Genomic DNA, 15,753 nt, shown 5'->3' with positions numbered 1-15,753 from the left:
CACGGAGATTAAACAATCAGAAGAGAAGACCCGCTGTCTGCCACACCTACCCACTGACCAGCAACTAAACCCAGCTTGTTACCACAGACAACCCACCTGTGTTCCTAGCTAAAGCCCGCCCCTTCTTTCTTGTTCCAGCACCTCTGCTGCCCTCTCTTCCCCTAGATCCTCTACTAGATCATTTTCTTTCCTTTTTTTTTTTTTGGGTGGGGGGAGGCGATTCAGTTTATTTAATTTAATTATTCTTAGAGGAGGTACTGAGGATTGAACCCAGAACCTCATGCACGCTAAGCATGCACTCTACCACTGAGCTATACCCTATACTTCGCCCTACTAGATTATTTTCACCAGCATACAAACAAGCTATTCTTTCTTCCCCTTTGAAAAACAAAAACTCTTGATCTCCTTTCTCTGCCACCTTCATTTCTCCACTTCCTGTCATTCTATATCCTCTAAATTCACTTCAGTCAGGCCCATGACATCCCCAAAACTGTTCATCAAGGTTGCCTGTTCTCAGCCCTCATCTGACTTGCCTTGGCAGCACTCTCCTGTGATTCACTCTCTTCACTTGGCTTCCAGAACACAGGCTCTTGGTGTTCTCCTTCCTCACTGGCCATGCCTCCTCAGTCCTTTGCAGGAACCTTCTCTTACTTCTTAATGTTGCAAACCCCATGGCCTAGTCCTTGGTCTTGGTTTATCTACAATCCCTCCTTTGATGATGTCATTCGGCCTTATAGCTTAAATTTCATCTATATGCCAACAACTCTCAATTTTGCATCTCTACTCTAGGCCTTTTTCCCAAAACTCTGACCACATTTCTAACCCCAAATCCTCCTTATACTCCTTTTTACCTCCCCAAACATGTATTATTTATTTATGTCTGTGTAACTCTGCTAGAATACAGTCTCCAAAAGGGAAAGGCACTGTCCTCTGTTTTGTTGACTGATGAATCCCAGGTACCTACAATACTGCCTGACATATAATAAGCACAAGACATTCATTTGTTAAATATACAAATACCGATCTTCAAGTAAATATTAGTCGTTATGGCATCAGTTCATAACCCACTAAAGAAAAAATGTAAGAACATTAAGAGTCATATTTTGCTTATAATACATGAATCAATTTTAAAGCCAGTATCTACTATCACCTTACTATGAAAGATGTAAAAATTAAGACATTTACACACCTCCCCTTCCCAAATATTTTGTTAGTTTTATATTAAGTGAATTCAGTACTCATTACCAATGCTTTTATCAGAGTCTCTCCATTCTAGAGTTCTTTCTACTGATTGACCTTTCAGTTTGCTAGATTCATTACCAAATAGGACTGTCAAGAAGGGCTAATGGGTGTTATAGCCCCTAAGTTCCCAAATACCTGAAAATGTCAGGCCATGGCCTTTACTTGAATGACAAATTGGCTTGGTATAATATTCGTAGGTTACATTTTCTCAGAACTTTGTAGGCATTGTTCCACAGTCTTCTACCACTATTTCTGTGTGGATGTCCCTATAATTCTTTATCCTTAAAGTTCACTAAACATCACTGTGATTATGACTTAGTTGTTTTTATCACTCTGTCAATTTCTTGAAATAAGAAAGATTCAATTGAAGATTCTAATTTTTATTTCAGAAAAACTCCTCCCATTCTATTTTCTAGCTCACTGGTTTTATTCACTTTTTCTGGAATTTCACTTTTGTGCATTTGTCTCCTTTATCTGTCTCCCATGTCTATCCATCTTCTCCATGATCATTTTTGTAACTTTTATTTTTATCCATTTCATTTATACATTTTTGTGATTTCCTAAAGCCAATTCCCTCTGCACCTGGTTATATACTGAAGCATATTTATCCTTATAGCTGCTTCTATAGTGGCTTTTATCTTGATCACGTTTCCACTTTTCTCTACAACTTCTCTTTGAATTCTGTCAGCCTACTTTCTATCTGCCTCTGTTGTCCTATAATATATTTTCTGAACCTCTGTAACTCTTCTGTGAGTTTTAAGAGATCATATTGTTAGCAATGTTCTACCAAGAGACCTTTCTGTGATGATGGCACCGTCCCATATATCTGCACTAGCCACATGTGACTGCTCAGCACTTGAAACGTGGTTGGTGCAATTTAGAAACTATATACTTGATTTTACTTAACTTTAACTCATTTAAACTTAAATTTAACTAGCCACATGTGGCTAATGACTACATCCATGAAAACAAAACACATGAAAAAAGACCCACACCTCACTACACACAACCCTATGATATTTCAGACCAATAGAGATAAAGAGATCTTTAAAGCTTTCAGAAGAAAAAGAAACATCTGCAAAGAACTGAGAATCAAAATATCAACAGGCTTCTAAACTATAACAAACGCTTGATGACAATGAAACACGCCATAACAAATTCTCAGGGAAAATTCATTTCACCCTAGACTTCTGTACCTAACCAACTTATCAATCAAGTTTAAGGGCAGAATAAAAATATTCCTAGTATATACAAATCCACACTGCTTAGAAAGTTTTCAATATGTGGGCCAGTAAAGTAACAGAGTAAATCAAAGAAGAAGGTGACATGGGCTCCAGAAAACAATGGACCGGCCTCAGGAAATGAGAGAAGGAAATTTTTGGAAAAATATCTGTATGACAGTAAGCCTAAAAAGGAACTAATCCAGAATGGATCAAAAAGATAAAAGCTTCAAGAGGAGAGTCACTGGGAAAAGAATAACTCAGAGAAAAACTTAACTGGATAGAGAAATGAGTCAAATTTGAGACTCTATTTATTCAAAGGTACAAACAATTAAGGAAAACCCATTCTATGAGGACAGAATCAGTCTCAAAGTCTAATTAAGCCTGAAGTCTATAAACCTATGACCAGCACGCACAAGGAAGACATGGATTCAGTCACTAAATCCCAGCCTTCCAGAACTGGAAGCTACCTCACAGACCTTGAAACAAGTTAATCTGAAAGAAAAATAAAGATGATTTTATGGGCTAAATAAGTTACTTCAAGGGACAATCTGAATACACATCTTTTTAAAATGTTTAACAAGATTCCCAGGTTGTAAATAAGACTGATGTCAAGGAGGGACACTAGGCCTTTTCACAAAACAGTACCTCAGTATTGCTGCTAAAGAGAGAATTTGATCTCTGAACCAGGTGCCTACGTTAACTTACTCTGATAAGTTCAACAGTCATCTTACTACTTAATCACTTCAACTTTTTTAACCTCTAAACCCAAAATCCAGTCAAAAGAAAAACTACAGAATAAAAACTCAGTGTTATTCAACATCCTAACGGTTCCTGTGTGGGTGACTGGTATTTAATAGTGAAGATACCATGGATGAGTAGTGCCCCCTAAAAGGATACCTAAGCTCAAGACCATTTATTATGTTCCAGACACTATGGTAGGTGGTTTCCCAATATTTTATCATGAAATCAATGACAACCACTCCACAACTTAGGTGTTTTAAGTTCATTTTACAGATGTGAAACTGGGGCACCTAAAAGACTGAGTAACTTGCAAGAAGCATTCTGCTGGGGCAGATATTCTAGTAGATAAATTAAAAGTGCACTTTCAGACCTCCCTCTCTTACCTTCCTCCTCAGGAACCCTCTTTCTGGGGCTAAACCTTATTTTTATTATATAGCCTATAAAAGATTTCAAAGAATTGGTAAAATCTGATCTTTAATTCTTAAAACTTTCCTAGAGAGGTTAAAAGGCTTAATAAAATTAGCCTCGTTCTATAGACAGGGAATTAAAGGATCAGAGCCATTCAAGTGCCTATCCTAAGTTATAGTGATCTCCAACAGGGCGTCACAGATAATAATTAATGAAAAATATTTGCAAAATTGCCCTGAACTGGTTTAAAACATAGTTAACTGAACCTAGTTAACCAAGAATTGATTTCTTAACAATTTCAGGGGGGAAAAGGAATGACTATCAGAACTCCACCCTCTGCCTGCCTTTACCCAAGGCTGTCCCTTCCTGATGGAACAGGAAGGTCTTAAGCAAAGCCAGTACAGTGTTAGTCTTGCTAGCCCAGTGGATGCCACCGACACAGAGACTCAGCATGGATGACAACAATGGCTAGCAGTTACTGACAGGCACGCTCTGTGCTGGATGCCTGGGGCATCTCTAATTCTCACAACTATGCTGTAGGTCAGGTAGTATTACTGCCTTTTCACAAATAAGGAAACTAATGCCGAAGTGAAGTCAGTAATTTGCTCAAATTCATACAGCTAGTGGGCAGCAGGGCTGGCATCCAAATGGAAGGCTGGCTGACTCTAAGCCACAGGCGCTATTTCCATATACCGAGTTGTTTCTCTAAGATTCTGAGGAGAGGCATGTTCTCTCTCTCCCTCCTACCCCTGGCCCAACTCCCATTATCGCACCAAGTAATCAGAGACCTGTTCAAAGGGCAAGCTGTCAGACAATTTTGTCTCCGTCTCAAGCAGATAAACAGTCAATATGAGTCACAAGGCCAACCTGAAGCTCCAACTACTTATAAGACTTTCAAAATGTAGACCTTTTATCCCAATCGTGTTTGTGGTGGGGAGAGGGGAGAACTGCAACATCTTTATCTTATCTGAGCACTTTTTTCTTAGTATAAATCTGACATCCAGCCTGAATATTAAACTGAAAACTCTTAATTCATTCATTTTAGTGATTTCTATATAAATTTCAGAACACCTACAGTAAAGACAATAATTTTAGATGAGTCGACAGAAATTTTTCTGAATTTTATCAGAACTAGACATCTTCTCTAAAATACTCTTAGTTCAATAAATAAGACTTTTCTCACATTTCAGAAATATTCCCTTGTGGACATGTGTTTTTTTTTAATCTAAACTTCTATTGTGATTTATCAAATGGTTTAAGAAAGAAAACTGATAGAGCACATATATGAAAATAATGGTAAGATACATACACATATAACAATCAGCCTATAGAATAAAGGAATAAACAAACATTTTACCATGTCTCCTGTGCTAATAGCCCCTAGAATCAATAAATAAGTCATTAGATTGTACTGATCCTCAGTTTATGCAATAAACATTTGATGGTTTGAATTTATTTATTCATTCATTCACCAAACAACTTTTTATTGGATGTCTGCACTATGACCAAAGTTGTGCTTAATTAGGAGCTAACTAATAACATCAGACCAACAGCTCAAAACCCCTGAACTAAAAGGCCAGGGCCACCACACTCATCCGCAGGGTGCCCTTTACACAGCTGCTGTACAGCGGACAGCTGCAGGCAGCAACCCTGCACACAGGCCTTCAGCTTGCCTAAATGTGCTCTGCCTCCAGTAACGGTCATGCCATCTGCCCAGTTGCACAAGCCAGAAGCCAGACAGGGAGCTTCAACCATACCCTCTCCCTCAACTCTAAATTTAATCCAAATTCTACTTCCTAAGCACGTCACGAAGCAGTTTCTGCCAAACTCTACTGAGAGAACCTTATTTCAAACTATCATCTGTTTCTTACCTGGACTACTACTACCTCCTGCCAAAGTGTATCTTTTGTTTCTGATTTTACTCTTTTCTTGTCTGCTCTCAACATTGCGATTAAAGTTACCTTTCCAAATTGTGAATCTAAACATGTTAGTATTAATCTGTTTACAACCCTGTAACTCCCCACATCAAAAAAGCAAAGCAGGCTTCTTAGTATATTTAAGAGCCTTTAGGATTTGTGCCCTTGCCTCCATTTGCCTCATGGAAGACATTATTTGCAACTCAAAGACAAAGTCTCTGAGCACTCAAAGATCTTTCACACCTCCCCACCTTTAATACGCTCTCCCCTCTACCATTCTGCCCTCCTCGGCCACCCAGTGAGCATTTTATTCATCCCTCAAATTAAGTTCACTCGAAATTATTTTTTAAAGATGTGATAATGGTATTACTGTTTCTTTTAAATCCTTGTCTTTGAGAAATATATAATGAAATACCTATGAGTGAAATGATATGTAGAATTTGCTTCAAAACAATACTGGAAGGAAGGAAATGCACAGAGATGGAATAAATATAATTATGTCTAAAAAAGTTCAGTTATGTCTTCAACCACGTTTCCACAGAACTCTGGCTTATAAAACTTTTGTAGCATTTAGCTCACTCAAGTGTACCCAAAATTTGCCAACATTTTCCCCTTTAGTGCTTCCAAATCCTTTGCACATCCAGTTCTATATCTTTTCAAACTTGACCATAATTACCAGTTTCTGTTTGTCTTCTCTCCAGGACTGCGAACTCTAAAAAACCAGAGACTTTACTGTTTATCTCTAATAGCTAGCAAGATTCCTAGTTTATTGTGGTTTATCAATAAATGGTTTTAAGTGAATGAAGACACAAGAAAAGTAAACATGGGCAAGAAAAAAAAATAGTTTATATACAATTCCTTTTTCTCATGTAAGCATAATTTTTTTTTTTAAATAACATTTTTAACGTAGAAAAACAATGGAACAGGGTTTGGAGGCTGTCTGGGCGGACTGTGCTATCATTGGTAAACTAAGAAAATGTTTAAGCCTCCTCTAAATTATTTCCTAATGTTGAAATTGAGTATTCAGTAATATTGTAAATTTTAGTAAAACACCAGAATTCTATTTGCCTCCTCCATCCACAATAAGCACTATTTATCCCAAACTCTACTGCTCTATAGTATTAACTTTATATACGAATACACACATAACACAAAGAAAGGCAATATGAGAGTAGAAAGTAAACACTTTGGAATGAAACACACTTGATTCCAAACATTTACCCTAATGCTAGCTGGATGTGTAACTTTGGCCAAGTTACATAAACTGAGCCTCAGTTACCCAATCTGTAAAACAATGATAACACCAACATTACAAGGTAGCGGTAAGGAACATAATATATTAAGTTCAGACACACATATTATTTATTAAGGTTTACTATTACCTATTTTTACTGTTATCAACTTGCTACAAATCTCCAACTAAATAATCTTTCTTGGGATAAAAAAGCCTAAGTTTAAAAAAAACGTTTAAATTGTCCACACTGACAATTTTAAAAAATCAAACCACAAAAAAATACAACCCTAAACATTTTTCCCCCCAAAAGGAAACTTTATTAACAACAAACCTCACCAAACAAACTTATTTATATCTCCTGATGGAAATGCCAAGTGACTCAAGGGTCATTAGAGATGGGTTTCATGGGTCTGATGAGTCTGAAAGCAATTTGCACACATTAGCACCTGAACTCTTTCTCGAAATATTAATTCAAATGGACTTAAACTGTATCTATATCTATATCTATATCTATATATGCCACCAGACCAAAGGAGTTTAATAAGCATTAGTTAAAAACTAACCAATGTAACGATGTATTAACATCTGGCTTTTATAAAAAGCAGTTGCATACTGTAAAATAATATTTTGAATACAATCTTATCATAGTGAAAAAGTCTTTGGCCTTAGAATATAAAAACAACCAAATGGAGAGAACACAGCTGTGTTATTACTCCCCACTCACTGTCACCGAAGAGTTTTATTAACGGTCTCCACAAAGCAAAATTTCCAGTTGTATAATAAACATGTTAAAAATGGTGACATACTTTCACTTAACCCCAACTAGTTTAAAAGGTTCTAAGCTCAAATTATTTGCTTTAATTTTTTTAATTTGTCTCTTTTAAAGCTGCTTAAAATAACTGAAAGCACATATTTTATTAAAATGTGTATTAGAAATGAAGAATCATATCAGTTTACATTAGAAGAGAGACTCTGGCCAAGTGTTCGGGTTTTGGCAGGAGGGACCCCATGCTCCACAGGCCTATTAGTTGTTTCCCTTAATGTTACTATAAAAGGCAGGTACACATACTCAAGTACCCTTGTTTTCCATAAGAATGCATTATGTTGTCATCACTTATTAATTTTGCTAAACCTTTAAAAGTTGAATTATGTATTTTTGCCTGGACTTTAAAATTTAGACTTTAATATTTAGGGTAGTAAATTTTACAAATTCACTGCCCACTCCTGACAGCATGAAAATAGTATAAGGATGGACATACAGATCAATGGAATAGAATTTAGAGTACAGAAATAAACCCCTCACATTTAAAGTCAATTATTTTCAGCAAGGGTGCCAAGAACACTCAATGGGGAAAGAAGAGTCTTTTCAACAAAAGGTGCTAGGACAACTGAATTCCACATGCCAAAGAATGAAGTTAGCTCCTTACCACACACTAGACACAAAAATAAACTCAAAATAGATCAAAGGCCTAAACGTAAAGGCAATTCTTAGAGGAAAGCACAGGTGTAAATCCTTATAATCTTGGATTAGGCAACAATCTATTATATATGACACCAAAAGCATAAGCAACAAAAAAAGTTTACACGCTTGCCTCATTTTATTGCACTTCAGACATTGTGCTTTCTACAAATTGAAGGTCTGTGGCAACCCTGGATCAAGCAAGTCTATCGGTACCATTTTTCCAACAGCATTTGCTTGCTTCATGTCTCTGTGTGATGTTCTGGTAATTCTTACAATACTCAAAATTTTTTCATTATTATTATATTTGTTATAATGAATTGTGATGACTAATCTTTGCTGTTACAACTCACTGAAGGTTCAGATAATGGTTAGTATTTTTTAGAATAGATTTTTAAAAATAAAGATATATACATTTGGGGGAACATAAAGTTATTATACATTAGCTTTTAACAGACTACAATATAGTGTAAACATAACTTTTATATACACTGGGAAACCAAAAAATCCATGTGACTCGCTTTACTGTGATGGTCTGGAACCATACCTGCAATATCTCCAAGGTACACCTGTATACATAAAATTAGACTTCATCAAAATTTAAAACTTTTGTGAATCAAAGGACACTATCTAAAAAGGGAAAACAACCAACAGAATGGGAAAAAAAAAAAAACAACCAACAGAATGGGAGAAAATATTTGCAAATCATATATAAGGGACTTGCATCTGGAATATATAAAGAACTCTTTCAATTTAGTAAAAAGACAAATAACTCAACTTAAAAATGGTCAAAGGACCCGAACAGACATTTCTCCTAATAATATATACAAATGGCCAATAAGCACATGAAAAGATGCTCAACATCATTAGCCATCAGGGAAATGTGTATCAAAACCACAATAGGATACCACTTCACATCCACTAGGACGGCTATCACAAACTCACAAAAAGTATTAACAAGTAGTGGAGAGGATATGGAGAAAATGGAATCCTCTTACACTGCTGGTGGGAATGTAAAATGGTGCAACTGCTTTGGAATAGTCAGTCTGGCATTCCTCAAAAAATTAAACATAGAATTACCATATGACCCAAGAATTCCACTCCTATATACATACCCAGGAGAAAAGAAAACATATGTCCAACAAAAATTTGTATACAAATGTTAATATTATAGTCCTAAACAGTTAAAAAGTGGAAACAACTCAAAAGTTCATCAACTGATGAACAGACTAAAAAGGGTATCCATACAATGGATTATTATTCAGCAATAAAAAGGAATGAAGTATTGATACATGCTACAGCATGGATGAATGTTAAAAACGTTATAGTAGATAAAAAAGGCAGTCACAAAAGACCACATACTATAGGATTCCATTTGTAAGAAATGTCCAGAATAGGCAAACACAGAAAGTAAATTAGAGATTGCTTAGAGTTGGAGGGGAGGGAGAGGGCTGACAGGAGTGATAGTTAAAGGGATTCAGATTCTCTATGGGGGTAATGAACATTTTCAAAAATTGATTGTGATGACAGTTGCATGAGTTTATGAATATATTAAAAACCAATGAATTGTACACTTCAAGTGTGTGAACAGCAATGGTATGTGTATAAAGCTGTTATGAAAAAAAATTTATTTCAACACCTAAATTGAATCTAGGATCAGAAAGGAATGCCTAACTCCCGTTCATCTCCTACCTAACTGTTCTAATTAAAAGACATGGGAGATGTCAACAAGATCTAGAGTGACATCTCACTGACCATGTTAATATCAGAGGCACCCTAAGAATATTTTATTTCCTGCAGCTGTTGTAAGGCAGTGCCTGACTCATCAACACCAGATCTTCTCCAACTTTCCCTACTGTACAAACTGATGTTTCACAAAATAGTGTCTTGACTATGAAGCTGCAAAGTGAAACTCTAGGAGGGTGAAGACCAATGCAAAGAAATTAGGAATGTCTGGCAGCTGTCTCAGATTAAAGGAGAACTAAGAAACAATCTGAGTAACAAGGGGATGATTCAAACACTCCACCTCTTGAGAGCCAGAAAACTCAAGTGCCATCAAGCAGTAGCACCATATCTAGCCTGACCAGAACCAAGTAAGAGCCAATAGCTACTGGTAGAGAAGAAATGTGTCACTAATATCTTGGATGAGGTATGATGTCCACAGACTTTCAGATACAGCATTCATGTATTCGTTCATTCAGTAAATATTTCACATCTAATATGCCACAAGGTTTGATGGGAAAGATATGTAAGTAGCTAAGACACAATAGACAGTTCCTCCCCTGAAGAAATATACAATCAATTTAGAAGCAATCATAACATCTAGATTGCAAAGACCAGATGGAGAGGTCACCTGACCTCAAAGGCATCTATACGGTGACAAAGAGCATTTGTGCACCACCATGACACTATTACTTGCTACTTTGTCATCATTTAAAATGAGACCTTCAGAGGGAAATCTGCCAAGATGGATACTAAAAACTTTTTAAAAACTGTTTAGTAGACTCTGAGATTCAATGACTTACTGAAAATTTTAAAGAGAAGATTTACACATCTGTTCACGTTCCCCTACTGTAGACTGTAAGCTCTCCAATGACAACGGTTTAATGTATTTTTTTATTTAGTATATATCCATATCTGCACTACCTACAACGTCTGACACATAGCAGGGGCACAATAAACACGTGTTGAACGAAGGTGTTTTCTTCCTCTTTACACAAAGAATTCTCTGATTTCCAACATCTTAAGAACATTTAAAAGGTAATTCCTAAAATGCTGGTGGACTCCAATAAGTCACATTAATTTCCTGTATTATAACAGGTATTCAAGCGAAGCAAACAGTCTTGTGAATTTATATAAGCAAATAGTCTGAGTTTTTATTTGTTTAAAGTTTAGTTCCTAAAGGCATAAGAATTTCCATACTGGGTCAGAATTGTGGTCTATCCAACTAAGGATTTTATCTCTGAAAGTGCTACCAAGAAATATACTGTAAGACACAGCTGTCCTCCCAGACGTTAGAGGTGTGCTCCAAAACACCTTACTTTTCTTCAATAACCTGAGTCCATCATACTTAAAATCATGTTTTGGAATCATTAATGTTTCAATTCTGTACCAGAGTCCTTCCATGCTATCTGTTATGTAAATAGCATTTTACATATTATATAAGTAGAGTAAGTACATAAATATTATATAAGTAGTACTGTACAGCCACATAGAAGAATATAAGCAGTTTGGTTATACATTTTTCTCCAAGTTGAACTCCTTTGAAGTTTCAAGAGGGTTCCTAATTCTAACAAAGGCTCGTAACAGCCTAATTACATCCTCCATGATTTCACAAAGTTCAGTTCTATTCCCTTCTGTCTTTGTCTCTCTAGACCGAAGAAATCTCATCTTTCTATTGTGTCTAGAAAAATGACTCTACTCTGCATCATTTTACTTTTCTTAATTTTGAGTTATCTTACAGGATCCAAACTGAAATAACAATAAAGGAAGGTCTATGAGAGTCACTTGAATTTTATAGAAGTCAAGAAAATTTCACCCCTGATGTAAGTTAGGAAAGACAGCCTTCAAAAATACCTCTGACAATCACTGTACCCCAAGACTTACAGGAAATCATAAGGTAGTCCTCACAGTTGCTTTTGTCATCATCTTGCTGGTCCACGGGGATCCCATTGGCATCTATGACTGCTTCAGAGGCACAATCTGCCACCAACACTTCTTCTGACACTACGTCGGCTGTCAGAGGATCAGTGACGATTTCTGCCTCCACAACACTATCATGAACCACATGTTCAACGTGTCCAACGTCAGACACATGTATGGATTCACTCGTCAAGACGTGTTCTGGCATAGACATTGAGGCCGAAGTAATATCAGGAGCTAAAACATCATCTGGGACTGTGCAGTGTGCTAAAGAAACTTCTTCGGTTACATCTGAGTCCAGCACTTGCTCAGGAATGATGACCGTTTCAGATACATCTGCTTCTTCCATGATATCTGGGCACTGAACATCTTCTATAACAACGTCCTCGATAACATCTTGGATTACAACTGAGTCTGGGTCATCAGGAACAAAGTTATGCACAGTTATGTCTGAATCCACAACATCTGAAACAAAAACAGTTTCTTGTACTTCCACAACAATTTGATCACCATCCATGTGTGTAGCATCAGCTCCTTAAAGAAAAAAAATTAAAATCACAAATTTCAGGTAGACATGCATGACTACCTCCATTAATGTAAACGTTATTTAATTTCTACCGGGAAAACAGGCTAGCTCCTCAGTTTCCTCAAACATTAAGATAGATTAAAGAAATAAAGAGGGTATCTATTTTTGACTCATATGAGAAATAGAAAATTTTAATATAAGAACTTTTATACTCATCCCAAATCAATTAATAAATAAGGAAAAATAATAGAAAAACAAAGTAATCGAGATAGTCAAAGAAGAAAAATATTCATGAAAGTAAAAAACTAGGCTGACTAAAATTAAGCCAATGTGAACAGGTACTTAAGGGATGATAAAAATTAACAAGTAAGGCAACTTCAGGTGGCAAATATATTATTTTTCTTCATTATATGTGTTTGTCATTTCTTTCCTTTCTTACTCCACCTCTCAACTCATATTTCTTCTTCTTTTCATCTCTCCCATGTCTTCTTTTACTTCCCTTCCATTTTTTCACCTTTTTCCCCCTTTATTCTAGAACAATAGCCTACCAAAATCTTTCACTTATGACTATGGAAATTTAGAAATTCTGAATCTAGAATATAAAAAGGATTGGGCCATAAATAGAAAGAAGGCTAGAAGACCACAGTTAAGGAGGAAAGACAACTGGTCAAGGAGCCTCTGTGGATAGTAAGCTGCAGAAAAGTGCACTCGCTCTGCAGCAATGGAAGGTGAGGTCAGTTGGAGCAGGCCCTGCCCCAGCATCACCAAGGTAGTCTGCTTCCATCCAGCTTCCTCCCATCCCCCCAGATCCAAGTTCCCCAGGCAGTTCCTTGGCATGTAAGAAACCCTACTCTAGTCCACTCTGCAGTTAAGGAATGAAGGTAGAGGGGTGAATCAATTGAAGCCCAGTGAGATTAAATGACTTCACCAAGATCACACAGTTTGCACAGATTTTGGTGCTCAGTAAGTATTACTCTGAATGAATGCCACAAATGAGAATCCAAATCAGATATCCTTGCCAAAAAACATAATGTAAGATAAAAGAAAACAAATCTGGTATCTTGGCTCCTAATCCAGAGAAAAGCAAACAACGTTTTATAGAAGTCTTACCTACAAAGCTATTCAGTCCATTAGTGCTTCTGGATGTGACTCAGACCAGGCTGAGTCCAAGCAGCCACCTAACTCAATGACTGTATGTCACTGGCCAGGCCCTCAGAAAGACACATGACTTTGTTTGGCAACACAAATAATCAACAAGGGCCAAAGAACCTTTAAAAATGTAGGAAATCTTAAAGCCAGTTAATAACCATTTTAACCACACCTAGAAATAATAAACAGTATGTTTGCTTTAATTCCTATAGAACTCTTACAAAACGCTTTATACTGTTTTCAATATTCTCAATATTAACATCAAGCAATAGATCACTATAATCTCCATTTTGCAGACATGAAGACAAAAGCATTTAGTGGCAAGCGTACTGGTTACAACATCTATATCAGAGAGCAGGGTTTGGACACTTATTAGTTTTGTGACCTTGGGCAAGTCATTTAACCTCTGAGTTTCGGTTTCCTCATCAGTAAAATGAGGACAGTAGTATCTGCCATGCATACCTCACAGGACTGCTGTGATGATCAAATGGGAATATATGGGAAGTGTTCTGAAAAACTGTAATGAAAGGTTTCATTATTATTAGGACATATGTAAATGGAGGCCCTGGCAGATTAAGTGACTTGCTCAAAGATAAACAAACACCATAAGTGTTAACAATCAGGGCTAAAATGCAAAGCCTTCAATCTACCACTTAGCCCACGATCCAGGCTTGTCTGTGGCAAGATTAAGCTAGTAAATAGTGTGCATTTTTCTCCAAAGAGCTTAGTCTCTCTTCCAAGCACAGTAATTATACTTCATGTTCTAATGAAGAAAGAATCTTAACTTCGCATTTATCATTATCAAACTGAAATTACTCAACGTGAGTCAAAAGACTCCCAAATTGTTAAGAAAAATACACATACCCCACTGGGTTTAGAGATTAAAGAAAAGTTAAAGTTAAAAATCACCAATATTTAATTTTTTGATAAAGTTAATTGCTATTTCTTTAATATGCTGCAATATGGTCATTTCAAGTCCAATGGAAAACTCATTAACATTCTATTTCTAAGGGTAACTAGTTAGTGTGATATAAAACCATTTTACATTATAAAACCTAGCATAATCACTATGTTACTGGTACCATGGGTAATCTGAAATTGTGATCATTTTTCTATGTTTAGAACTTCATGAATTTAATTTTCCTTGTCCAATTTGGGGAGTGAGGTAAGACTCCATCTTCCTGAAGCAAATGCCTCTTTTGTGAGAGAGGGTTGTGAAAGCAGGATGGAGTCAGAATGCAGAGGGCCTTAGGTTTATACTTTACCTGCTGGGTAATGGAAAATAGAGAAATGACATGATCCATATGTTATTTTATGATGAGTACTCTGGTGGGCTAGATAAACAAGACTCACAGTAAGGAAAATAATTTAAAAGTTACTGCGGACTAAGAATGAGATGAGAGAGCTGGTCTACATGGAAGAAAGTAGAATGAAGAGAGGTAAGCAAGGAGCATTCTCAAAGGGAGAACTCTAACAGGACTTAGTGTTATAAGTGGGCAAGATGAGAATAACTAAAGTAAATATTAAGGTTTTAATATTGTTGCTGTTTCTGACAAGAATAAATGTTGGTTATGAGGGAGCCAAATTTTTAAGGCAGGGAATAATAATGTACTCACTTTAACATTTGTAGGCTTGAGAGGCTAATAAGACACCTAACTGTGAATATCAACATGAGTCTAGCAATTCTTCCTCTTGATAACCAACTCCAAATTTGGCAGTTGTTAAGTGGAACAACCCAAGTAGTTATACCTGTTGCATCAAAAAATGAGTTTGGCTCTTGAGGTTGTAATTCAAGTCCATCTTCATCCATGGCCTTTAATTCTCATCAGTCACAGCTCCTAAATCAGGCAAAAAAGTAAATCAAGTATTACTTTTTTTTCTATCATGTATTAAAAACATCATCATCATATTTACATTTCTGAAACCCTCAAATTACATGTCAAATGAACAGCTAAAAATAGATACAAAAATGTATCTATTTGAAATAAAAGGGAAAAGTTAAAATTAAATTAAATTGCCAAAAACATAATGATACATGGGCATCTATATGACAAAGAAAGGTGGCTAAATCAAATAAGTCAACTTGGCCTAGACTTTTTGTTTGAGATACTGCTTACATACATACATCATACATACACACTGCAAACATCTTGGTGAATTCTGACATATGCCAAAATCTGTGTAATCACTACACTACCCAGATCAAGATACAG

At 36.3% G+C, this 15,753-nt stretch overlaps 1 protein-coding gene across 6 annotated transcripts in view; it reads right to left on the bottom strand.

Annotated features, from left to right (window-relative positions):
* The window catches only part of ZFX (zinc finger protein X-linked), a 46,388-nt gene that overhangs the window by 11,840 nt on the left and 18,795 nt on the right, over positions 1–15,753 (bottom strand). For 4 of the 6 annotated variants that reach the window (XM_010970317.3, XM_074359318.1, XM_074359314.1 and 1 more), the window contains exons 2-3: positions 15,290–15,378; positions 11,830–12,399 (exon numbers count right to left, since the gene is read on the bottom strand). In XM_010970317.3, the coding sequence (XP_010968619.1) occupies positions 11,830–12,399; positions 15,290–15,350 (631 nt within the window). In that variant the 5' untranslated portion in view covers positions 15,351–15,378. Of the gene's footprint in view, positions 1–11,829; positions 12,400–14,002; positions 14,058–15,156; positions 15,178–15,289; positions 15,379–15,753 lie in introns of those variants that run through there. The other 2 variants (XM_074359316.1, XM_045506865.2) reach the window with 2 other exon arrangements.

This window comes from Camelus bactrianus, chromosome X, assembly GCF_048773025.1.
Source record: "Camelus bactrianus isolate YW-2024 breed Bactrian camel chromosome X, ASM4877302v1, whole genome shotgun sequence".
NCBI classification, from domain to species: Eukaryota; Metazoa; Chordata; class Mammalia; order Artiodactyla; family Camelidae; genus Camelus; species Camelus bactrianus.
Note: the sequence above shows the minus strand (reverse complement) of the source record. Positions and strands in the feature narration are given on the sequence as shown.